Source organism: Monodon monoceros, unplaced genomic scaffold, assembly GCF_005190385.1.
Source record: "Monodon monoceros isolate NGI ecotype Baffin Bay Population unplaced genomic scaffold, NGI_Narwhal_1 Super_Scaffold_20, whole genome shotgun sequence".
In the NCBI taxonomy this organism is placed as follows: domain Eukaryota; kingdom Metazoa; phylum Chordata; class Mammalia; order Artiodactyla; family Monodontidae; genus Monodon; species Monodon monoceros.
Window position 1 is genome coordinate 66,020,675 of NW_021703777.1, and position 27,485 is coordinate 66,048,159.

Below are 27,485 nucleotides of genomic sequence, written 5' to 3' on the forward strand. Positions count from 1 at the left end.
AGTTACAGCGCTCTTACATGAGGGCCCTTTCCATGCCTCTCTTTAATTGGGCCCATTTGCATCACACTCGGTCTGCTGGTAAAGCACTGGCAGTGCTGTTGAAAGGCCACGCTGAGTTGGCTTTCGACAGCGAGCATGTACAGTTGTCAGCTTGTGGTTGGCTTCCTGTCACCTCTCCTGTTGTGGCGTCTCACCGTTACCCCAATATGTCTTTCCACTAACTTCCTATCACGTGTTAAGCGATAAGGTGTTGCTGATAACAGTAGCAGCAGTTACCACTCGCTGAGTGTCTGAGATTCATCAGGCCCTGGGCAAGGTGCTTTACGTGGATTAGTCACTATAACTCTCCCCACAACCACACAAGCTAAGTCTGGTTACAGCAGTTCTGTAGATTAAGTGACTTGTCCCAGGACACACAGCTAGTAAGTGCATTTGAGCCAGGCGGTCTGCATGCTACCTAAGGGACAGTCTCCTCCTGGGACTGTGCGCGTTTAAAGGAACAGTGAGTTGCTGGTAGCAGCGACTCAATGAAGAAGGCCCAGGCTCTCCCTGGAGCCAGACTAGAGGCTCAGAGGCTGGCATCGTGCCACCAACCTGCTGTGTAATTGTGGTCGTTACCTACCCTCTCCCAGTAGTACCTGCAGTACCTGCCTCGTAGGAATTTCATGGGGAGGACATATAGTAAGTGCTTAACAAAGGCTGGCTCCCATGAGAGCCTCAGGGCAGAACTGACTGTCTCCTTAGAAGGCCGACCCTAGTCATAGTGGTAGTGAAATTAAAAAAGAATTTGAAGCTGATTCCTCCTCACAGGGAAAAAAAAATTAGTTTTTGCCTTTATCTATTCTGAATCATGAACTTGATTTTTCTTATGTTAAATATTGGCCGTTAAAAATGTATAACCCTGCATGGGCAGAAATTGAGACACAGATGTAGAGAACAAACGTGTGGACACCAAGGGGGGGAAAGTGGCAGGAGGCGGGTGGTGGTGTGATGAATTGGGAGATTGGGATTGACATGTATACACTAATATGTATAAAATGGATAACCAATAAGAACCTGCTGTATTTAAAAAAATTAAATTTTTTAAAAGAGAAAAAAAGTGTTTCTAAATATTAAATAAAATGTATACTTTTAAAAAATTCAAAAAAATAAAATAAAATCATAATCACAGTACCATTTCACACCTAAAAAATAATTCCTAAAAAAAAAATGTATAACCCTGCTTAAAAGAGGAAAAATTGTAATATTTTCTTAGAACATAAACCCACTGAGGCTGGCCTGCCATTACAACTTTATTGTCCTAATTCTTTACGTCTTACTGAAGTTTTGTGGTATTGATTTTTGCTTAAATAAGTGAATGGCCAGTTCAGACTTATGTGCCTGCTTCCCAGTTAATGCTGCTTCTTGAGAATCCACTGAGCGTTTGGTGCCAAAGCCACGGGGGAGGTGAAAGCGCCCCCTTCACGAGTCCTTAGACCAACTGCAAGCACGAGACGTCACTGTAAAAATAAGAATTTTAGGTCAAGATTAACACAGTCACAAGGAGCTCTTTCACTTTGGTACTTTTTATTTAGCAAAATTTAACCCTTGTTAACAGATACGTCATTTCTGCTGATGGGTTAGTTGCTCGCGTTCACAGCACCAATTCTGGCATAGACTGAAATGAGGGGAAAAAGTAATTTTAGGAAGTCAAAGAAGCTCTTTATAACTATGGCCCCAGAATGTCTTACAACATAGAATGTTTCTTGTGGCCTTCGTGACCGTCACTGACTCATAAATGAATTCCTTATCTTACTGTCTCTCCTTTTAGTTAAACAATGATTCTGCTGCAGATGAAACCATGCCAGACCATCCTGATTTACTTCTTCAGTCTCAAGACTCCACGGGCAGCATCTCAACAGAAGAAGTGCTGCAAATCAGAGATGAGACCCCAAGTTTGGAAGCTTCTGTAGATAATGCTAACAGCCAGCTGCCTGAGGTGGGGAGACACGGGGGCTGGTGCATGGCCAATCTGGGCTCTTTTTAGCAATCCCGTTATACCCCTTGCTTTTCTCTTGAAAGAGTTTTCACCTGATACGCTAATTAATTTGATTTGTTACCAGTATTTCTAACCTGTTGGTTAAGTGATATAGTCAGATCTGATGATTGAAAAAAAAAAAAAAAAAACATTGATAGATTAAGGAAATGACCTACAGGTTAAAAATAACCCTGAGTGTTTTTAATGAGCATTTTGTGCTGCCGAACGTGATTAGGTTAATGTACAGGCGCTTCTCTGGGGATGGGAGCATCTTCTGTGGCGCTGTGCCTTCTTTGAAGGACCGCTTTTGTTTTTTCTTCTCTTTTTGCTTTGTATTTGGGTTTTTGTGATTGGTGCTATAATTGGGATGAAAACCTCAGGCCAGCTGTGTTAGCAGTTGGTTAAAATGAAACCTTTTAGAGAGATTTTGGAACTACTAGTATTATGTTTTTTGGAAAGGCCTGTGAGAAGTAAGCCAGATTCCAAGCTAATGACTGACCAAAAATAAGTAAGTATTAGTTTTCTTAGTTTTTTTGTTTCTTTTTTTTTTTAAGATTATTACAGATATTTTTTAAACTGTAATTGCTATAGCTCTCTCATATATGCTGTTATGCCTTGGTATTAGGAAAATACTATATTTTTTTCAGTGTTAACCAAATTAATGTAGTTATTAGATCTAGACCAATCTGGTTGTTAGATCTTATTATCTGAGTCAGTTGAAATCTCATGTTCTTATTACACTGACAGTGTATTGTAGATCTTTACAGTAAGCAGATATATTCTGAAATGAAGGCATTTGGGGAGTTTTTTAAATGCTCACATTAGTACGGCTGAAGTTTAGGTAATTCAATTCAACAAATATTTATTGAGATTTACTAGATGCTGGGCATTCCATTAGGTGCTAGAAAGATGAATAAGACATTACCCTGTCCTCAGAGTGTCCACTGTCTATTAAGGGAGACAGAGATGGTTTAAAAAAAGGGCACTACATGCCAATATGAGAAACTCAGTAATAGACATGCTCAAAGCTTTGTGAAAACTCAAAGGACAACCGATCAGCTATGCATTAAGGGTGATGGTGGCAAAGGATGGGCTTCGTGGCACTTGAGACTTTGCAGGCAGAGGGGCATCATGCAGAAAGACACGGCCATGTGAAATAACATGGTATGTGCAGGCAGCAGCAGTAGGAGAGATGGACGAGTCTAAGACATGCTGGGTCCCACAGGCCGTGCTAAAGACACACTTTACCTTGAGATGATAGGAAGTCATGAATTTTCATTCTTCCCAGAGATGCCTGTTATGTGACAAGCCCCGTACCAGATACCGACTTGGGAATACGGGGCACACAGGCAGTCAGACATTTCAGCAATATTTATTTATTGAGCCCCTGCCGTGTGCTGGGCACTGTCCTAGGCCCTGGGCATATAGCACCGTGTGAAACAGGCCAAGGCTCCTGGTTTATGGAGCTTAATTCTAGTAGGAGAGACACAATAAACAGGTAAAACAGATAAAACATAAATGATGTATCTGAAAGTGATCATCTTACTCTTCATACTAAGAAAATCTGACCGTAATGTGGACTTGGTAAGGGAGAGAGTCAGATAGGGCGGCATTTGAGGTGAAACAAGTAATGAGGAGCCATCCCTTGAAGGTGTGGAGAAAGAATGTTCAGGGCCCAGGAAACGGGAGTGGAGAAGGCCCTGGTGTGTCTGATGAGCTGACAAGCCGGCCCTTGGGGCTGGAGCACGTGTACCTGAGGGAGTGGAGTCGGGGAGGAACTCCCTGAGGAGGGGCCTGGCGCTCTCGAGGGCAAGCTTAGAGGCCACGCTTAGAGGCTACACAGCAGGCAACCGTCGCAGGGTTTTCAGCAGGAGGACATGATCTGATTGTGTTTACTGTCTTCAATCTTGGCTTTTTCTGGGGCAAAGGGAAAGTCGGTTCCAGTACCTCTACCTGCCACATGGAGCTTGCAGTCTGTCATCAAGGAAGGTTAAAGTCCGATCAGTGTTTTAGTAAAGTCTCTGACCGAGCTGTGGAGGGAGGATTGGAGGGGGCTGAGATGAGGAGACAAACGAGGAGAATATCAGCAGGAGATCGGGGGTCCCGAAGCGACAGAGTGCATGGGCAGCAAAGTGTCTACAGGGGGAGCTGACGGGGTGCAGAGCTGCGCTTTAAGTAGACTGTGTTCCTTTCAGTGTTGGGAGGCTTGCTACATGAGCATTAGCTACTAGTTAATCTAATCTACTGTGTCTGGTGTGCCTCATAGCATGTTACTGGTCAACAGACATTCTCATTAGAAACAATGGAAGACAGCAGGCTGATCCTAGAAATACCTTTTTAACAAAAGCAGTATGGTTAAGTGGTCATGTGCTTTAATTTTGTGTAGTTAACGAACAGGGAAATCTTTTATTTTGGGTAATTAAAATAGCTGTAATCATAGTTAGTAAACTACCTCCTGTAAATCATTCATATTTATTGGAAATGAATCGGAAATTCATATATATTTCCACACGTATTGGAAATTGTGTTATTTCAGATGAGACATTCATTCATCCGACAATATCTAATGGGCCTACTTCCGAGGTACTATAAAGTTCCTGAGGATACTTTTTTTTAAATGAAGGAAAAACACTTTAATTTACTAGGTTTTTTTCCCTTTTACAGTAGTGCAGTTCAGTATCACTGTAAACTTCGTGACACTGGCAGATGAGAATGAAGGAGATATTTTTGAATCATACTATTTCTTTTAGAAATAATTCTACTGACATTAAAATTAATCACCAAAAGAATGGCTGTCCACAAGAGAATGATTCAAGCTTGTATCTGCTGGATATGATGGCCTAATTTGTTTTTCCCTGGTGTGCCAAACAGTGTTAAATGACCCAAAATTGTGCCTTTAAAAAAAGTGTGAAAGCACTAATATATTGAAATAAGACCAGAACTCTATTATATAGAGTTATATGTGAGTTACATATGCTATGCATATTGCTATAAAGCAGTTTCTCAAGAAGAGGAATACAGTTAATTATAGTAGATGAAACATTTTATGAACTAAAGAAAAAATCCTAGAAATGTTTGAATTTTTCCCCTTAAATTATGTTAATATCGGGAAGAAGAAACGTAATAGGCTAAAGCATTCCACCTCAAGACAGAAAATTTAGAGCCCAGTGTGTCCTTCCCTTCTCTATAATATATACAAATTACTCTAGAAGAGATTATGTCCTTGTGTTTATCAGAGAAACCTCCACAGAGGGATTTCTTCTAGTATCTATAATAGTTTAGATACCGATTCATGTGTGACAGAAATTATTCCTTATAGGAAATGAAACTTGGAATGGAAGTGTGCGTGTGTGTGTGTGAGAGAGAGAAAGAAAGAGAGAGACAGACATTGTGTAATACGGTAAAGTTCAAGAAAATTTGATTCTCACCCTCTGTGTATAATAGTGGAATTCATTCCATTAACCAAAAAGCACTCTCTTCATGCATTCTAGGTGTTATTAGAAAATTTCAGCATATACTATATAATAATAATTTTAGGTAAAACATCTATTTTCAAATTATTATTCAAGAACAAATGACAACAAAATACAGGTGTACACTAATGAAAAGTGACGGCATTAAACTAAGAAGTTTGGTGGGTTATTTCAACATGATACGTAGAAGGAAAAATATCTTTCCAAATAACTAATGCTTACCCCTTTAATGGCCAGATCTTTAAGAAAAAAATTCAGATGGAAACCTTAAGTAGAGTGTACTGAATATAAGCTATTGGAGCAATGAAGGAATGATTATACTATATTATTTATAAAGTACTATCCTGTGAAGACTCAAAGAGTTTGTGCTTTCCCTGCATAACTACCTCCAGACCAGTGTTCCCTTAGTACACTTTGTGTTTTCCTGCCATGTTTCTGTGCCTTCGATATCTTCTAAGTCCTTTTCCCCGAGACACCGCCTATCTTAGCTTGGGCTGCTATAACAAAATACTGTCACCAGGGGTGCTTATCAACAATAAAATGTATTTCTCACAGTTCTGGAGGCCAGGAAGTCCAGGATCAAGGTGCCAGCCGTTCGTTGTCTGGTGAGGGCTCTCTTCCTGGGAGCTCTTCTTGCTGTGTTCTCACATGGTGGGAAAAGAACAAGCCAGTTCTCTGTCCTCTTATAAGGGTCCTAATCCCATTCATGACGGTTCTACCCTCATGACCTAATCACCTCCCAAAGGCCCATACCTCTAATACCATCCCATTGGGAGTTAGGGTTTCAACATAGGAATTTTGAGGGGACAGAAACTTTTGGTCCATAGCACTATTGCTACCCCATCTTTGTCAAAGCCCCACCGTATGTTGTTTCCTCCAAAGAGACTAGTCTTCATTGCCTCAACCAGGTGTGATCTTTCCCTTTGAGTACCAGTAGTCCTCTGTATATCACTTATATTTACCTCACATGTACCACACTCTACTGTATATTATCGTCATTTGTACATTAGCCTAACCCCATTATTAGTTTGCACACTAATTGTAGTTATTAATTTATCCCAGAGCACCCAGCCCAGAAGCTGGTCAAAATCCTTCATTTTATACATGAATTTTACGGATGAGGTCTGAGGTCAGGGGCTCTGGATTTCACTTACTTTTCATACTTTGGAAGGAAAATTCTATTTTTATCCATGAAAAAGAGATAAGGAACTACTGTAGAACTAAGTAGTAACCTTAGGTCTAAGTACTGAAAGAAGTTCATCTTTATTCCTAAAGCTGTGAGACTATTAGTGCTTACTTTCAAACTGATTGAACTAATGTCCATGCAAATTAAAACTGGTGCTGATATGACATGATATACACCCCGGAAGTATTTTTCTTTTTCAGTAGTGGTAGTTCATTTATTCAGCCAGTACCTGTTGAACTTTTACTCCACGCCAGGCACATGGCAACATTATTTCAGTAATGTTACAATGGATAGGAAGGAAATACCACTGTATACTTTATTTTTTAAATTTTTTATTTTTAATTAATTTATTTTTGGCTGCGTTGGGTCTTTGTTGCTGCGCACAGGCTTTCTCCAGTTGTGGCGAGCGGGGGCTACTCTTCGTTGCGGTGCGTGGGCTTCCCATTGCGGTGGCTTCTCTTGTTGCGGAGCACGGGCTCCAGGCGTGTGGGCTTCAGTAGTTGTGGCCCGCAGGCTCAGTACTTGTGGCGCACGGGCTTAGTTGCCCCGTGGCATGTGGGATCTTAGTTCCCCGACCAGGGCTCAAACCCATGTCCCCTGCATCTGCAGGCGGATTCTAAACTACTGTACCACCAGGGAAGTCCCCACTGTATACTTTATAACACACATTTCCATTATCATTTCCCCCATTGACAAATGTTTATAGTTCATTTAATTCTCAAAAGTACAACAGTCTAAAGTTTCCCAGTGTTCTCTGAACTCTAACTCATTGATGAAGCAGCCTCAGAACTCAAACCTAAATGAGTTACTGTGGTCTTATGACCTGAAAGCAAATCTTACATCTCTGGTGTTCGGCTCACTTAAACCAGTCAGGTGGCCCTCCCTGTTTTCGTTCAGCAGCCTCCTGATTGGTCAGGACCTGTTCTTGATTCACGGTAGCCCCACAGGACCAGTGGGTTAACCATTTTGAATTACCTCCCCTTCTTATATCCATGATTCACTGGATATAAGGTTCAAGCATAATGAAAGAAATGACATTTCAAATAAGAGAGAATTGATAGTAATAATACAAAGTTATACTTTGTGGAATTAGAATATGTATGAGAGAAGGTGTTATATATATAAGGATATATTTCTAAGTAAACACCTAAATCCTAGTAGGAGAAAAAAGATCTCCATGATGTTTCTAAGTGGCAATAGGTGATACATTTTAATTTCAAAATATTTTAAAGCTGGAAATATTTTTAAAAATCAATTTTATATGATCAGAGTCCAAAAATTCCAAAACTTAAACTGTGTAAATGAAGACTGCCTAGTAAAATAGATGAAGGTCGGTGGCAATAGTCATTTATTCTGTGTTGGTAAAATTCTCTTTAATGTTTTTCAAGGCCATAAAAAACATAATTGTTTTACAGGATACAGGCTCAGTATTAAAGGAGGAACAAGTTCTTACAGCCTTTGAAGATGAAGGGTCGTATATTATTCAAGAACAGCAGGATTCTCTCGTGTGTCAAGGGATTCTTGATTTAGAGGAAACTGACATGCCAGAGCCTTCGGCTCCGGAGAGCTACCCCGGGTCAGTCTGTGAAGAAGATGTCACCTTAGCTCTGAAAGAACTGGATGAACGATGTGAAGAAGAGGAAGCGGATTTCTCTGGGCTGTCTAGGTGAGAATACAGTATCACAGACACGATAATGAGGTGATATTTTTTCTCCTATCCCCTCCCAAATATGACCCTCTGTTCTAGTAAATGGACTTTCATTCCTGTGTATGTTTCCAAGGTAAAATGAGTTACCTCATTTTTATGATGGGTTTATTTTCTATAATTGACATTCACTTAAAGAAAAACAAGTAGGCCATTCTCAGAACATACTGAAGAGCATTCTGCATTTAGCAGTACACCGAATGCCTATTTTGGCAAAATGCCAAATGGCCGAGTGTTAAAATCAATATTGGGCCATGGCCAGAACTGAGTATCAAAATCATGGAATGAACTCTGTGATACCAGAACAAATCTGAAATAGGTACCAAAAATTATTTTATAGTTTTATTATCAACAGTCATTTTATTTATTTATTGCGGTACGCGGGCCTCTCACCGCTGTGGCCTCTCCGGCTGCGGAGCACAGGCTCCAGACGCGCAGGCCCAGCAGCCGTGGCTCACGGGCCCAGCCGCTCTGTGGCATGTGGGATCTTCCCGGACCAGGGCTCACGGGCCCAGCCGCTCTGTGGCATGTGGGATCTTCCCGGACCAGGGCACGAACCTGTGTCCCCTGCATTGGCAGGCGGACCCTCAACCACTGCGCCACCAGGGAAGCCCCAACAGTCGTATTTTTAAAGCTTGACTTATATAATGGGCAAAAGGGACCATTTCTTACTACTGTCAGATGTTAGAGTGCTCCTTTTAAATGTTTATGCACCATAGCTTCAAAATTATCACAAAGTGATAGTTGAATTCTCAAATAGGACTTTTTTTCACTCATGGGCTGACAAAATTGAATAATCAATTATTACATAAAGTTCTTAAAAGAAAGTTTGGTGGCTGTTATGTAACTTAAATACCAAACAGTTCTATAATGATGAGACTTATGATATAATCTACATCTACTATTTTGCTTTTTAAATTAATTTTATAAATATTTGTGGCTCAAAATAATGTTCTTTATAAGCACATCTAATTTAATGCACTCTCTATCAGTGTATTTATTTCCCTATTCAACAGTTTGAAGCTCCCTGATAATTATTTTTATAAGTAATCAAGTATATCAGAGCTTTACTCCTACAATAAAAGCTTTTCATTTGGGTTTCCCTGGTGGCGTAGTGGTTGAGAGTCCACCTGCCGATGCAGGGGACACGGGTTCATGCCCTGGTCCAGGAAGATCCCACATGCCGCAGAGCGGCTGGGCCCGTGAGCCACAGCCGCTGGGCCTGCACGTCCGGAGCCTGTGCTCCGCAACGGGAGAGGCCACAACAGTGAGAGGCCCGCGTACCGCAAAAAAAAAAAAAAAAAAAGCTTTTCATTTATATCAGTACTTCAAGTGATAATTGAGTTTTAACATATATAGCACATGAGATTTTTCACTCTCAGCGTATCTGGAATGCCTACCTACACTTGAAAGTGTACATTCGGATGGTAACAACAAATCTTGGTGACACACCTTGTTCATATTACTGACTTGGATGTGACAGTAGCCTATGCAATCACTCACTCATCGATCATACACAAGTTAAGGGACACCAGAAATGATGCAGGGGTAGATACTCAGCTGTCTGCCTTTCTAAAAGGCTGCAGCCAAAGTGCTGACTTTGGCCAAGCACTGAAGTTGAAATAGAATTAAACATCCTTACTAAATATAGGGGTGTATGTACTCAAGCTTAGAGGATACATTTTGTTCAAATCAATCACCACAGTGACATTTTAAAAATTAAACTTTTTGAGATAGAATTTTTCACTTCAAATGTCTGCTTCATTTTGATCTTCCCCCCCCCACCCCAGTCTTCTCAGATCCCTCTCTTCCATAGGAATTGCTCCGTAATTTCTATAAAGCCTTGTGGAGCTACTCTGTAATGTGAAATACGCAATATTAAGACCCAGAGTCACACATTTCCTTATAGGATGCCCAACCCAAATACATCTCCATCTTTTCCCATTGTCTCATTTTTGTATGTATTATCTGACTGTGGGGATTATAAATTTCTCAAAGAAAATGGCCAGGCCTTATGTTTCTTTGAGTCAGATCTGTTACTGCCATACTGCTAGGCATATAGTATATGTCATGGCTTTAACACTGGGTTTGGTCCCATTTGAAGTCCTGGCTTCAAATTCTGGCTCTGTCATTTCCTACCCAGTAGCCTAGGCACATCATTTAACTTCGCTGAACTTTTTGTTTTCTCACTGGTAAAAAATCAAGATAATAATAGTACTTAATTGTCCTTGAGTTGCTGTGAAGATTGAATGAAAACAATCTGTATAAAGCACCTAATATATAGCCCTTGACATAAAAGTACATGACAAAAACTTTAAAAATATTATCATTGTCAATCTGGGCCTGTTCAAATAAAAAGCCTCCAAAATTGACCATTTAAAATGAAAGCATTCTAATCTGTATTATTCATAGAAGTTACAGAAATTATTCCATAGCCCTGGCCTATGCTAGGACTTGAGCTGTTGTAAGCTGGTCATGTGAAATTAGATTTCTAATTCCAAAGATGCTAAGAAAGAACAAGATGCTAGAAAGAACAGGATGAATAAGAAAATCTGCTTGTTTGTGCTTCCTCACAAAATTTAGGTGGTTGCACATTTTCTAAATCAATGTGTATATACGAGTAAAAAATAATCCATGTTAGATGACAAACTATTTTAAGTAATTGAGTGCATTCTTTTGTGATAATATTATGATGATGATATCTGTGTTAACAGTCAAGATGAAGAAGAGCAAGATGGTTTTCCAGAAGCACAGACATCACCTCTGCCATCACCATTTCTTTCTGCCATCATAGCCGCTTTTCAGCCAGTAGCGTACGATGATGAAGAAGAAGCCTGGCGCTGTCACGTCAACCAGATGCTGTCTGACACCGATGGGTCCTGTGCAGTGTTTACTTTTCACGTGTTTTCTAGGCTGTTTCAGGTCAGTGAGGTTTAGGGTTTCTGAATTCATATTATAGTTACCTGATAAAGTTACGGGGTTTTGGCCAAAATCAGTATCTCAAATTTTAATATTCCCACTGATTCCCTTTAAAAATTTTTTATTTTCCTAAGATAGTGATATTTAAATTTACACTTCGACACTGTAGCACTGCTGGGACATTATACAATGACTAGTACCGATATCGCCTCTAAGGCAATTAGAGTAAAACTTCAGAACAACATCTGATAAGTTTTCTGCAGTGTGCTAGGCACTTTCAAGGACACCAAAGAAATATAAAGCATGGTTCCTGCCTTCAAGGAGCTTACGTCAGTATCATAAGACAACTTATCATAAAGTGTTAAATTCATTGGCACTTTCATCACTGTGTGGGGACCTTAAAAATTTTAGCCAGGGTTGCTTCCAGCCCTAAAAATAATATGAGCTGACATTTATTGAGCATTCAGTACATGCTAGGCGCTAGGCTAAATGTTCTACATTAAGTAATTCTTACAATAGACCTATGTAACGTAGATGTGTTTTTAGCATTCTGTAGCTAGGGGAACCAAGGCAGAGAGAAATGCCACCATTTAAGTCATCATTCTCCAAACTACCTGCCACCTTTCCTCCCTACCTCAGCAACTTTGCCCATCTTAGAAAACCCAGCTCAGTACATATTCTCTCTGAGGTTTTCCCAACCAACCACTCCAACCTTCGGTCTCTCCCTCCTGGAAGTTCTTTAGTGCTTATTACCTGGAGCATTATTGCTACTCGGGTTTCTATTTATATTCTTTTCATGCCAGAGATATAAATTTCTTGATGCCCAAGACTGTGGCTTATGCTTTTTTTTTTTTTTCTAATTAATCATGACAGCTAATGGTGCTACACATATACATGTAGGTACACGTTAAGTATTTGTATAGTAATTACACTGTTGATGACACTAATTCATTGAGTGCTCACTATGGGTCAGGCACTGTCTGATTGTTTTATGTGATTGAATATTCTTGAGTTTTGAGAAGATTACCCTTGATGCATTTTGATGACTTAAAGTCAGAAGGCAGCTCAGAGCCAAGGAGAGTACACTACTTTTACTGAAAGTTTCTTTCAGGTAGAAACTTAACTTTAGAAGAGCTAATTCCTCACACATGTGAGGACTTTTATTTCCAACAGCGTATATAGCATGTATTCCTTCTGTCTTTCCTAATGAAAAAACCTCAGGAATGGGGAGATGAATGGCCTGTATCAATAGTTTTTCTTTTTTCAGGAATACTGTTCTGTAAATACTGTTTTGATCATTTTTAGAAATTACCATGTTTCCTACAGAAGTGCCTAAAAACAAGGACTTACAGATCAGTTTTAAGAGTTCTATATATCACTACAATAATAGTTTTAAAATAAAAGGTTGCTCTAATTATAAATTACGCTTTTTTACTTAAACATGAAAAAAGGCTTTCATATGAAATACTAACATTTTTCTTATGTTTTCTCCATAGTCAATTCAAAGAAAGTTTGGAGACATAACTAATGAGGCAGTCACCTTTCTTGGTGAGAGTCTGCAACGCATCGGTACCAAATTTAAAAGTTCACTGGAAGTGATGCTGATGTGTTCAGAATGCCCGACAGTCTTTGTGGATGCTGAAACAGTAAGTTTTAACGTGAGGGCTTATTATAAAAACTGAATTGAAATGGCATCATTCAGTAAACGGTCTTTTTTTAAGGTAATTCAGAATTTTGAAGTCTGAAGGTTCATATTTTCAACTTGATTATAAATATCTAGCAGAATATAATTCCCGTGTATTATATGCAGTGGCTTGTGACTATTTCTGATTCTGGCCTCTCCCTGCCCTCACCCTCCACAGAGTCCTAGATGGGGAAGCTGAAAAATCATGCTCTAGAGATGTGTACTTTTCCTGATTCCTGAGTAAAAGCGGGTAGGAGAGGGCTAGACCTCCCCCCATGAAGAACCCAGAACTCCCTGGTCTTCCCCACTTGTGTCCAAGCACGCCTGTAGATGATGTATTAAGGTTTTTAAAGAATTAAGGTTTAAAAAAGCTTCAAGGGTGTTACCTTTAAGGTATATCCTGGACTGACATGCCATTTTTGCCTGAGCCCATTTTTGAAGGCAGTTGAAGGCATGCTTATCCTTCTGACATTGCACTGCACTTCTCCTCTGTTTCAGTGAAAGGTCAGTCCTTAGTATGGGACAGCGTACAGTTAGGGAGGCCGGCTTAAGCTGGCCTGAAAACCAAAGTTTTTGGTCTCAGGATTGTGATCAGAAATGGTGACCTTTATCAATGTGTTTCTGATTTGACAGCTGATGTCCTGTGATTTGCTAGAAACACTCAAGTTCAGTGTTTTGGAATTGCAAGAGCACCTGGATACATACAGTGCCAAACGAGAAGCAGCTGAGCAGGTCAGTCTGTTTTTACCATGTAAAATAAAATAGTTGCTTGTGACACTAGAAGCGCTAACCTGGCATAATAGCTGAGATGGAAAACAGAACCTATTAACACTTGCCTCAGGGTTATACTGAGAATGTTGGGGCCTTGGAGCTCTCTGTCCAGTAAATTCCTATATTTAGCTTTTAGAAACTGGCCCTCTAAGAGCCTAAGAGCACAATGGAAAATGAGCTTTATAAAATGCTTCTGTGTTGAGACTATAATAGCTGCTGTCAACATTGCAAGCTGGGGTATAAAGGCAGTATTTCCCTGAGAAAGGCACAGTGATGTTGTGGTCCAGAAAAATCTGCAACCTGTGACAAAGTGGTCCTCTTTTTCCTGTGATGTGTATGTGTACGTGGGCAAGCAAAGGGAGAAAGAAGCACACAGTGTATTATAGATACTACCTGCAAAGAAATGTTTAACTCCAGTGTGGCACTGCAAAACACAGTCGTTCTATTCCCTGAGAGTAAATCCAGTATATTTTCAATTGGCAGGGGCAGAAAAACTTAAAGGAAAAAAAGTTTCTCCTTTTCACACAAACTGCATACAGTAGGCATTTTTTCCCCTAGAATAGGAGATGAGTCTTTCATTAATAAGTACTAAATATCTATCACATGTAAAGGCCTATGAAAAATGAAGTGTTAAACCTGTTTCTTATTCCCTAAATACTCTAGATAGGAATATAAAGCACAGATACTGTGCATGAATAATTAGGAACAAATGTTTAAATTATAGCTATAAATAAAAGTACTGGCAAATCATACAGGTCTAACAGAGAACGGATGCAAACCAAATGTATGATTTCCAAGGAGAGGTCCCTTTTGGCTGATAGGAAAACTTCATGGAATAGAGATGCAACCTTAGTCCTTGACAGACGTTAATTTTAGATTGGGGGATTATCTCAGGAAAAGAATATGGTATAAGAAAATACTTATTAAGGGGGTAGTGATCTTATATCTGGACTGAAATAGTAATGACAGATTGGAGAAGAGGAGAGTTTTCAGTAGCAGGAAAGTATCGGGCAAGATCTGGCCATGTTACAAATAATGTTGCTGTGTAACTTCTTATACATGTCTTTTACGTATATATGTTCACATACCTGTTGGATATCTATCTAGGAGTGGAATTGCTGGGTCACAGGGTATACATCTGTTCAACTTTAGTAGATTCTGCCAAGCAGTTTTCTAAGAGAGGTTACATCAATTTACAATCCTATCAGAAGGGTGTACAGGAGTTACCATGCCCTAATCCCTTTGCCACCACTTGGTATTGCCAACTTTTAACATTTTGTCATTTTTGGTGGATGTGAGGTAGTATTTCATGATATTATTTTGCATCTGTCGGATGACTGTTTGAGCACCTTTTCTTCTTCATTTAGCTATTTTGTGAATTGTGCCTAAAGTATCTTGCCCAATTTTGTAAATGGGTTATTTGTGGTTTTCTTATTGATTTGTAGGAGTTCTTCATTCTAAACGCAAACCTTTTACTGGATGTATGAATTACAAATTTTTTCCCCCTCTGTGGCTAGCATTTCCACTATCTCAATAGCATTTTTTTGATCAACAGAAGTTTTTCATTTTACTTAGGTCCAAGTTAATCCATCTTTTCCATTATGGTTAGTGCTTTTGTGTTTTCAGAAATCTCTGTCTATCCTAGGAGGTTGATTGCTGTGATAATAGTCCCCATGAATCATGCTCCTCTGTGTCCACGCTTCTTTGCAATATGACTTTGCTGTTGTTCCTCCCATCAAAGGGATGGAATCTATTTTCCCACCTCTTAAGTCTGGATGGCCTTGTGACTTGCTCTGACCAATCAAATTAAGAAGTGATGCTGTGCAACCTCTGAGACTAGCACTTAAGAGGTCTTTTGCAGCTTCTACCTTTGCCATCATGCCTGTCAGAGTGTAAACTGGAACAAACTCTGGAAAACTATTTGACCTCCAGCCTCCAGGAGGATGAGAGGCCATGTGGAGGAGAGTGGAGGCATCCAGCTGACTGCCAGCATACCAGACACTTGAGGAAGGCCAGCTTGGAACTTTCAGCCCCAGTCAAGCCATCAGATGACTGTAGACTCATGAGTGACCCTAGGCAAGACCAGGAAAAACTCCCAGCCAACACAAAGATTTATCTTGTTGTTTTAAGAAGCCATTAAGTTTTAGGGGCGGTTGGTTATACAGCAATAGATACCACTTACAACAGGAGAACATCGAATACCTACAAATTAAGTCTATTTAAAGATGTGCTAAACCTCCACACAGAAAATTTCAATTATTACTGAGAGAAATTAAAGGCCTCCCGAATAAATGGAAGGCTATACCATGTTTATGAATCAAAAAAACGCAACAGTGTGAGGTCATTTTTCCCCAAAATGATCTATAGATTGAATGCAATCTCATTCCAAATTTCAGACAATATATTAATGGAAATTGACAGGCTGTACAGTCGTGAACACAGGTCAGGAAACTATAGCCCTCAGGTCATATCTGGCTCCCTGCCTGTTTTTGTAAATAAACTTTTTGGGAGCATAGCCATCCCATTTGTTTACCTATTGTCTATGGCTCTTTTGCACTGTGACACAGAATAGTTGCAACAGAAAATCTATGGTTTGCAACACCTAAAATATTTACTGTCTGCCCTCGACAGAAAATGGCTTCCAAATCTTGTCCAAAAGGAGCCACAACAAGGTCTAAACAACAGAGTGAGACCTACCTCCAGTAAGACCTATTAAAAATCTCAAAAGAGTGTAGTGCGGGCATAAAATTAGACAAATAGACCAATAGAACATAACAGACCCACACATATAGAACCATATAATTTACAGCAAAGGCTCTACGGCAATGCAGTAGGAAAAGAATGTTCGGTAAATTGTGCCGAATCCATTAAAATATTTGTATGGAAGAGAAAAATGAATTTGATTCCTTCCTAAGCTACCATCTCACCATTTCTTATCCCATCTATTCTGTTACTTTTTCCTTCCTTTCTTCTTTTCTATCAACGATTTTTCATTATTCAGTTTTTCCCCTCTAATAGTTTTTTAGTTATACATTCTTTTATTATTCCTTGAGTCTTCTAAGGATCACAGGTGAAAGCCTGGGGTATTTATCAGGACCCTGCTCTCTTGGCAGGGATTGAACAATTTTTATCTCATCTCCCCAGCACCACGAGACCAGAAAGTCTCTGCTTACCTTTTCATCCTCCCAGATGCTATTACTTGCTTTCTTAGCCTCTCCTCCTGCACATGACAGATATAGGAACAAGTGCCCCAAGAGCAAACTGCACACAGATTGGTCGGCTCCCTTCTCTGCAGTTATCTCTTCTCCAGGATCTTGGCCCTCAGTACCTCACTACCTGTGATAGCCCTGTTTTCCCAGCCCAGTGAACTATAAGCCACTACTTTTTGTTCAGCTTCTGAGCCCATGGACATCAATGAGCAAGTCCCCTAGGGTAATGCTGGAGTCAATGTACAGCTCCCTTCAGTACTTTTCTCTGACTCCCTAAATCCTCCTGGCTGGTGGTATTCAGCTTCCATAGTTGTTCTTGGAGGACCGGCCTTATACAAGCTACCCCATCATACCCAGAAGCCAAACCTCTCCAGTTAAATTTTAACCTTTATTTGAGCCTTGAGTAAAAAAAAAATCCATCATGGGGGAAAAAAAAAAAAAATCCATAATGACAGGAGGACTGTTACATGTGAGTTGGAGGGTATTCTGTACACTGTATCTTGTATACACTGACTGGGAAGGTGTGGACCTGTACTTTTGCAGGCCAGTGTGTAGCCACGGGACAATAGGGTTGGGACTTTTCTTGTAACGGAATAAAAATTAGAAATAATTACTTTGAATAGTGCCCCCCAAATGCCATATCATAGGCATACAGTATAAAAAAATTATATCTAGTAAGAACAAGCCATTAAATAAGCAATTGAAAGTATTTTTTTCAAATGTATCAGTATACTTGGACAAACTGGGCTGGACTTGCGATGAGGATGAAGTGTATAGGCATTTTAACATTTTGAGTGAATAAAGATTAAGGTACAGATTCCATGATAGATGTCAACTGAATTTTGCTCATATAAAGAAATCTGCTAGATAGCTTTTGACAGTGACCGCCAGCAGCTGTATCTTACTAGGAAAGCCTAACATGTTTTTCTTCTGAGAGGCTGTCAAGTAAAGAGCCTGAGGGCCCGTGTAGGCTGAGGAACCAGGATAAAAGGGACATAAGGTCAAAGAGATTGTTTTGAAACCACCGAGACATTTAATTTTCATTCTTTGCATGTAGACCATTAACAGCTACAACTGAGAATTTCAAATGTCTACTACTGAAATATTTTCAGAGTAAAAACGTAGCTAGTAGTTTTTCTCAAAGTCCTAATGACTTCATATATATATATATATATATATATTCGTTTTATTATATTTAATCTATCACACAAAAAGAACTAGGAAGTCGAAAGAACTGGTAATATTAATAATATCAAACCGTGGAAACCCAGGAGCTTAACTTGAAGGCTCTAAGCTTTCACTTTAGCTTGGAAATTCTATGACTCCAGTGTCTTTTCCCCACTAAACCGTAGTGCTATTATTTTCTTTTTATCTGACCGAGGAAAAGGTCCCTTAAATAAATATCCATCTTTAGGACCAGCCCCTGGAAAAGGAAAATCCACATTTGGCTTCTGTATTCAATATTCATTGGAGATAATATGTTTGTCATTTATTGCTGTCCAAAAAGGAAGAAAAAAGAAACAAAAACAAGATTTAAAATGTATTTTAGTTTCTGTTTCACTAATTAAAAGTGACACAAGTCTTCTGAGAATTACACTTCCGATAAGCAAACGGACCTGGTTAATTCTTTCTAAGTTGCCTTTATTAAATTGACAGGACAGGAAGCCCATCTTTCATTTCCCCATCTTACATTAGACAAAGGTCAGGTATAGGTTGTGAAGATTTCCCATAAAATCTACAAAATGAATATTCTTTACTGAAATGGAGCGCCACAAGGCCCTGGAATAGAAGACAGCTGATTGTGTTTCCATTAGTAAACCGTCCCCAGCGTGTGCATGTAGCCACATACACAGTATCCTCTGCTTGGGTTTGTTGCATACAAATGATTCAGCTCAAATGGAGATGAAAGTCTATGTCTACAACCAGTCCTAGAAATTCAAGTTCACTTTTTAAGACTGTTGTTTTATTTATTTTTTAAATTAATTAATTTATTTATTTAGTATTTTTGGCTGCTTTGGGTCTTTGTTGCTGCACATAGGCTCTTCTCTAGTTGCGGCCAGCAGGCTTCTCATTGCGGTGGCTTCTCTTGTTGCGGAGCACGGGGTCTAGGCGCACGGGCTACAGTAGTTGTGGCACGTGGGCTCAGTAGTTGTGGCTCGCGGGCTCTAGAGCGCAGGCTCAGTAGTTGTGGCGCACAGGCTTAGTTGCTTCGCGGCATGTGGGATCTTCCCAGACCAGGGCTCGAACCCGTGTCCCCTGCATTGGCGGGCGGATTCTTAACCATTGCACCATCAGGGAAGTCCAAGATTGTTGTTTTATATGAGCAGGCCATTACAGTACCAATTTCATTATGCATTGTGCAATTACTGTATTAAAATTTACTGTTTTTTATTTTTTCAGTGGTTAGACAATTGTAAGAGGACATTTGGTGCCAAAGAAGACATGTATAGGATAAACACAGATGCACAAGTAAGTTTCTTATTCTTAGTTTTCCTATATTTCTGTATCAGGTAAAATAATATGTATGCTCAAATGTCCTTGATATTCCTAGAAATAAAGAATATTTGTAACATTTTTCATTTTTGTTATCAGAACAATCTTCGTAAAAGTTAGGTTCAATGGAATATTGGCTTAGTAATGAAAAATCCACTTTAATAAAAATGAACGGCCAGCTTATGACTGAAGCTTAATAACATTCCATAGATAAGCTCAATGAATATCTGGACAGTCCAAGTTGACTTTTAGTTGCATCTGCCTCTCTAAACATTTTTTCATTCTGCATTAGTACTCTACAGATAAATAGTCTGGTCAGGATATCGAACCTGAGTAATGTTATATACATTCATACTAGCCCTTCCGAAGCTGAAATTCTGATTGGATAAATTATGGGTTTTGCTAGTATAAAATTCAGTGAAAATAATAGTAATATATTTGCTTAGAGAAAAGTGCACATATGTAACACATACATTATAGGAGGATAAAATTAAGACCTACAAATCATTCTAATAAAAGTATAACTTCATATGGGGAACACGTATTAATCAGTTAACACCCTTTGCATTTGACGTGAGAATTCTAACCTTTTACAACATCAGATTGTTACAGATTTCTAGTCACTGTAAGTTATTGTACTATTGTAATAAAAATGTGAAGCTTTACAAAACTGAAATGTTGAGAAAATAACAGTATACTCTCAATAAATGTAAACTATTTGCCAGGCACTGTGCTGAGCATTTCACATTCATTATCTCAGTCCTTACAGCTCTGTCTAGTGGATGTTGTAATTAGCCCCATTACACAGATGAGGATACATAATAAGCAATTAATAAATATTTTAAAATAAATGAGAAAAAGTATATGCAAATTAAAATTGAGGCTCAGAGAAGCTAATTTATCTAGACTCAGTAAGTAAATAGATTAAGATTCAAACCTTGGAAGGCTGACTCCAAATCCTGCTCTGTCATAAAGAAATTGTCAAATAATCTGTGTAAAGAAAGAAACGAGGCAAGATAAGAAATTAACCCCAGACTAGAATTAGATCCTTTGGTTCTAATTCTGTCTTTGCCACTATGGCTTAAGCAAGTAACAAACTGCTTTTCTCATATATAAATTAGGTGGTTAGACTAAGTGATTTCTTATACCCCTTCTACCTTGAAGAAAATGAGTTCCACCTCCAGGAGTCTGTGTCAATTAATATAGCTTGAGGTTTTCTACTAAGTGAAAACTGAAAACTCTGTACGTTGAAGACTTCCACTGATATCTTAGGTCTCCTCTCACATTCAGCTCCTTGAGAGCAGGGGTCCCTTTTTGCACATTATGTATTGTCTTTTGCTGTATACCAGTATAGTCTTTTGCATAATAAGCAATCAGTACATATTAAAAGTAAATGAAGACTGTATATGCAAATTTCAGTACACTAAAAAGCAATATTTTTAAATGTACAGTGTTAACATATTTAGCGTGATTTCTAGCAATTCAGAGCTATGAAATTAATTACGTCTGTGTTATTTCCTACAGTTGTGATCGTAAACTTTATCAGTGATTTTCTTTTCCATTACATCCCAAAGTAGATGCTCTGGATAATACGTGTGTAGAGTCAGTTTTTATTTATGCTAATGGAAGTGAAAAAAAAATATTTAAAAGCTCAAATTGTTGTTAGTTTCCATATAAAACTGTAAGTAAAACCTCAGAAATTTAGATATGCTAATATGTTTGACATTGGATTGTGCTCAACTAACAGTCACAGGATGACCATCTACATAATTTATGGTAAGCAGTACGGAGCTGAAGTTCACCTTTGCTTAGCAAATCCCTTCTAAATTGATAGGAATAAATGTTATATAAACAGTGCTTCAGAGGAAACTATTTAGAAAAGCAGATTTCAAAAAGGACTTTTAGAAGCAATATTTACATTATGGCGATTGCTGTTTTAATTAGAAGTCATTCTTCTCCATTAATGAGACTAGGTCTAAGTTGCTGTATATTTTAATGTAACAATTTTAAAATATTCCATAACCTGGATGTTTCACGGTGTATTTTACGTTATCTCGTTTGATTCAAACCTAGTTGGGTTGAATTTCTGAGGTTTACTAAATTACATTTGCAGTGCAATTTAAAACACACAACTGCTCTCAATATTTTACCTTCCGATTCAGCACTAATTATGGCAACTTAGGACTTAGACAGCAAAGGGTAGGCAACCCAGAATGAGCCATGCCAGAGAGAATCTTCTCATGGGCAAATACATATTACATAAAATTATAAACCAATTATTTTCTGAGAAGAGCAAATCATTTCATATTTTCTAATCAGAAGTTTTCCACTTTACTAACGGAAATTTATTTGGCTTTTTTTTTGGAAAGGCTATAAAAACCCAGATAGAAGACCACTTTCAGTAGCCAACTTTCCCAATATCCCACTAGTTTTATTCTTTGTAGCTTTTGCACAAGAAATAAACTATAGCCTAAATGTAATTTAGCTGTTATTTGGCAAAGAGTGAAAAAACACCCTGGATTGTTACAGTAAATGTCTAAGAAGTTTTATTCTGGAAATAGCATCATAAATTTTTCTTTTGGGTGTAATTTTAAATGTTCTTCAGTTTGCCTGGGACATCTGTGACCCTAGTTAAAATGATTTGTTACACTAATTCTTGGTCTTTTTCTTCCTTTGTATTTTTTGTGACCCGATCACCTTCTTGCTTAGCAAATGGAAATTCTAGCAGTAAGTGACCTGTCTTAATTTATAGACTACTTATCCATGTCAGACAAACTGGTTTTCATTTGCCATTTGTGACCTAGCAATGTTTTGTCATGGACTGCTTTAAGAGTAGTGTGTGCTTCAGTTTTGCATAGCCCTAATCCATGAAATGTTTCAGTCCTACAAAGACAATGAGGTGTTATAATTAATCTGTACAACTAGCGCTGCCTTTTTACACATCTCTAACATGTCTCCTTTTATATTGCTTAATTTTAAGAATCCAAGTGCATTTGTTAATTTCATTGTCTTGTTTCAGTGAGATTACAAATTTGCTTTTTTAAAAAAAAAAAGGAACTCATTTTAAAGACAAACTATTCTTACTTTTTAGGTGAGAGGTTATCCAGAGTTTTACTTTTTGCTTTATCAAGCACTTGTTGATAAACGCAGTGAGATGTACATCTCAGTGTGGCAAGAGTATATGCACTTGTAAATTCTTCTCGTTATGAAGTTAAAGTTTTAAGTTCTAGTGAATTCTTTTTAAAGCATTCTATTTATTGCCTGCTGAAAAATTGTTTGTCTAATGTGAAAATGTGCTTCACACTAAAAATGAATTATGTAACCAATAATCTTTAAATTTTTATTTTAATCCCAGTCTTCAGAGCATCTTTCATCTGTCTTTCATCAACTTCATACCATATTAACTTGCTTACTGCAGAAAAATTAAGCTCAGAACAGATTTTAACATTTACTTATAAATTTTTATTTGAAATATGTTGTCTAGTCAAATATGGAAAATAACACCTAAATTTAACACAGTGTTATTTATTTCTAGGAACTGGAGCTCTGCCGAAGGTTATACAAATTGCATTTTCAATTGCTGCTTCTGTTCCAAGCCTACTGTAAACTTATCAATCAAGTAAACACAATTAAAAATGAAGCAGAGGTAAATATTCAGTTGTACTAGGCATTAGTAGCTGATTCTAGGAAATTAAAATACATGCATACATATTTCCTTGCAGGAGCAATGAAGTGAAAAGTCGCTTATAGTGAATCTTCCCCCGGCCCCCACCCCAGTTAAGCATTATTGGTTTTTGAAATGATGTACTATTTCAGGACCTGTTCGTAAATGTGACGGCAGATATCCAGCGATCTTAAAAGATCCCAGACCTTAAAGATCGCAGTAGCAGCAACAGATCATCTGTAATCAAAAATGAAGTAAAGCACGTCAATTCAATAAAGACAAGATTGTACTATGAAAGCCTCTAACGTCTTGTCCACATAGTATTTCTATAGTTTAAGTAATGCACACAAGAATAAACATGTCAAGAGCACTGCGAATGTTAGAAATCGTGTCATGAATAGATTCAAAAGTAGGGACTTGAGTCTTTTTCCCCCTTGTCAACCACTGGTACCAAAACTATCACCGAGGAAATCACTTCGCTTTCTAATCTAAAGTGGTTACATTTATTTTTTAAAATAAACACGTACTGGTTTATATAAAATACCCTGGGTAAGTAACCCTTTAAAACATAAAGACTTCTCATTACTGTCAAAATCTTTTTTCATGATCATCCCATAATTCCAGGCCTGTTAGCAAAAAAAAAAATAACATAAATGTATTTTTACTATCCAAGATGAAGTGTATATCACATGTTAAAACCAATATAAACATTGGTTGCAACCAATTATTTTAACTTATTACAATGTAACAGTTATTACACTTAAGACCACCTGTTTTATCAAGAGTAAAGACTACTATTTGGCAGCTGAAATTATTTATTCCAACTGAATAGAGAACTCGAAATATTAACTGCCCATAAGGACTAAGTTTAACCGTTGAAAATAATCTTTAAGAGAAAATACTGCCACCATTAGATGTATCTTCACAGCCAAGTAAATGCTCTTGTTGTTACTGAACATACAAATTGATCCTTTTAAGGTATATTTATTTCTTTTAGGTCTTCAACATGTCAGAGGAACTTGCCCAGTTGGAAAGTATCCTCAAAGAAGCCGAGTCCGCCTCAGAAAATGAAGAAATTGACATTTCCAAAGCTGCACAAACTACTATAGAAACTGCCATTCATACTTTAATTGAAACTTTGAAAAATAAGGAATTTATATCAGCTGTAGCACAAGTCAAAGCTTTCAGGTAAATTGTGAAGGAATTTATAGGAGATGCCTTTATACCTAACTGGAAGTTGATAAAGATTGGGTTTGGTTTTCAGTTTGATGTTTGAATATTATGTCTTTGTGAAAGGAAAACATGACCTTATTTTGTACAGTTACCAATGAAATGACACCAATTTTAGATTTTGTTCATTCTGTGATACTTTCACATTAATGTTTGCTCAAATATTAAAACAGATCCTCAGTGATTCAAAAGGAAATTATTTTTATAGGTATTAACTTAAAAGTAGTTATCTTTAATAATTACTTTGAGTCTCAGGACTTAAAAATACTGTGTGTTTTCAGATCTCTGTGGCCCAACGATATCTTTGGCAGTTGTGAAGATGACCCTGTCCAGACACTGTTACACATCTATTTCCATCACCAGACCCTGGGCCAGACGGGAAGCTTTGCAGTCATAGGCTCTGACCTGGACATGTCAGAAGCCAACTACAAATTGATGGAACTTAATCTAGAAATAAGAGAGTCTCTACGCATGGTGCAGTCATACCAACTCCTAGCACAGGCCAAACCAATTGGAAATTTGGTGAGCACTGGATTCTGAGAAACTTCAGGCATTTAGGAAGAGACTAAACTGAAGGCGATTAAGAATATTAACGAGCACCTTCTATGGACCCTTGCAGTTCACTGTCAAACTTTACCACGGTAAAAAAGTAAGAACGTCAGAATCAGATCTGAAGGGGAAAAAAACGAATCGTTTAACAGCTGCCAATACCTCCCACAATAACTGTATGAAGAAAGAATTTTTTTTAATTACTTTACCTAAGTGAAAAGAAAAGGGCTAAAAGTGATGCATACAAATACATTGCTTTCTGGAGAAAGAAAGGAATTCTAAGAATGTCTGCAATGATGGCCTCTAATACTGAGACATTGGAAAGCAGGTGAAATGAGGCTGAGATCGAGGCTGGTTCATTTTAGCTGCAGACCTGCAGAGATGCTTGGAGTTCTAGTAGTCACAAGCATAATCAACAACTGACAGTTAATCATCTACATGAAGAACATCCAGTCGGACGGATATACACAGAAAGACTTCTTTGCAAAAAACATTGATTTTTTTTTTTTTCCCCCCCAACATGTGGGATGAGGGCGTGGGTGTTTTGTCTTTTGGTCTGTATAAGGAATTGTGTGTGTGTGCGAGCTGAGATGTGTGAATATGTGATAGTCATATTTTCAAGGTATGGATGTTTGGTGATAACGTCTCAGAGCATGCCTAAAAGAGCACTGCAAGATTATTTTTGAAAAAATTTTATTTTATTAGATCTAACTCTTCATAGTGTGTAAATGTTAGAACATTTTAATAATATTTTAAAACTGGGCTTTCCCAGTATTTCAAAAAGAAATAATATATCTGTTAACGTTATTGGAATGCTGCTCAGTTCTCTGATCAGTGCTTATGTTACGATTGTTGATAACTAACCAAAGTAGATGCCTGCAGAGACTTTAAAATGTAAAATAAAGATGTATGCTGCCCGTCAGCTCTTCTCATTAGAAAAGTTAACTTATTTTACTCCATAATTATTATAGAAACTGTATAGATTAAAACCAGTATTTTCTTGTACATTTGTGCAATGCACTGTTATACAAGAAGAGGTGTACAAAGCTAAAGAAAAAATTGTGGTCATTGATGGTAAAATATATGACTTGCAGGCCCTCAAGTCTGCAGAATTCAAGAAGAGAGATGCAAATGCATTTTTATATGTTTATTCAGGACTCACATGTTTCACCCTAAAGGAACCTGGGGCTATGGGGGAAGATGAAAGGAAGCCTGAAGACTGACTACCAAAACATGCAATATACTTATTCACTGTCCAAGCCTGTAGCATAACATGAACTGGATTCTCTGTCCTTTTTTTAAATAGCATTTTGTAAAAGAAATGAATGTAGTCCCACAATTCCTCTGATTTGAAAGGAACACCTTGTATTTTTTATATGCATCTCTTATCCACTGTGACTTTTCTTTTAAACTGGGCTCTGGGATTCCAGAGTTTAGAATGTAGAAATGAAATGCTTGGCTTTGCCTTTTCTTGGTGGTGCAGACTCCTGCCAGAAATGTAATTATGCTCAAGTGCATTAACTGAGGGCCCTGTGCACGCCGCTGGACTGCTGACTAGAGTTATGTTACCTGTAAAATTCTGTAACTGGTCACAGCACATTCATAATCACTGTATTTTTTGACCCTGATAAAAACAATTATTTTGATGGTGTTCTGGTACTGTAAATGGTGTCCTTTAAATTATTTAATAACTTCTGGGTGCGGGGCAGGAAGAGAGGGGTGGGTGTCTGGAGACACACCACACTTTACAGCCTATCTTACCATCCCCTATTTTTCTCACCCTCCTTATATCCTTTTTGTTAAAATAAAAAAGCATTGTAGCTGTTGGTTTGTGTTGTATTTTAAGAAAGGATGAATGATTAGAGTGTGCATAATTAAGGAACTTTTCAAATGTTGCCTTCATTATTCTTAAAAATAATTTTCCTTCAAAAGGGGAGAACAGGGCTTCCCTGGTGGCGCGGTGCTTGGGAGTCCGCCTGCCGATGCAGGGGACACGGGTTCGTGCCCCGGCCCGGGAGGATCCCACATGCCGCGGAGCGGCTGCGCCCGTGAGCCATGGCCGCTGGGCCTGCTCGTCCGGAGCCTGTGCTCCGCAACGGGAGAGGCCACAACGGTGAGAGGCCCGCGTACCGCAAAAAAAATAAAGGGGGGGGGGGCTGGAGAACAGATTCAGTTCAATTGACTAATTACCCAAACCAAACCTTCCAAACAGTTGAAATTTCCTTCTCCTATTTATATGTAACTAAGCCTATTAATAATGTAATAAAGATTAATACACATGCAGAAAGCAAGATGCAGATATAAAGTCATTAAGATTGTCCTTTTGCAAATCAGGTTTCCTTAAAACCTATAATTTTTTGCTCCTTGTCCTCTGGGTCCAAAGTTTGCACTTATTAACAAAATATATCAAATGCTTAATTTATTAAACACCTTATTTAGTTCCAATCAGAGCCCAGTCTTTGCTCATACAAACTTTTTCCTTTGCCCACTAAATTTATCATTTTTAAACAGTAAGTTTGTAAAATCACAAGATAAGAGATCTGGGTACTTCCCTGGTGGTCCAGTGACTAAGACTCGCGCTCCCA

The 27,485-nt window shown here is 38.3% G+C and overlaps 1 protein-coding gene across 7 annotated transcripts in view; it reads left to right on the forward strand.

Annotated features, from left to right (window-relative positions):
* FRYL (FRY like transcription coactivator) overlaps nt 1-26,742 on the forward strand; it is a 244,767-nt gene extending 218,025 nt beyond the window's left edge. For 5 of the 7 annotated variants that reach the window (XM_029235868.1, XM_029235870.1, XM_029235864.1 and 2 more), the window contains 10 exons: nt 1,811-1,978; nt 8,092-8,342; nt 11,096-11,303; nt 12,797-12,946; nt 13,618-13,716; nt 19,365-19,433; nt 22,167-22,184; nt 22,993-23,103; nt 24,119-24,309; nt 24,633-26,149. In XM_029235868.1, coding sequence (XP_029091701.1) covers nt 1,811-1,978; nt 8,092-8,342; nt 11,096-11,303; nt 12,797-12,946; nt 13,618-13,716; nt 19,365-19,433; nt 22,167-22,184; nt 22,993-23,103; nt 24,119-24,309; nt 24,633-24,891 — 1,524 coding nt within the window. In that variant the 3' untranslated portion in view covers nt 24,892-26,149. Of the gene's footprint in view, nt 1-1,810; nt 1,979-8,091; nt 8,343-11,095; nt 11,304-12,796; nt 12,947-13,617; nt 13,717-19,364; nt 19,434-22,166; nt 22,185-22,992; nt 23,104-24,118; nt 24,310-24,632 lie in introns of all 7 variants that reach the window. The other 2 variants (XM_029235869.1, XM_029235867.1) reach the window with 1 other exon arrangement.
* Nucleotides 26,743-27,485: the final 743 nt, after the last annotated feature.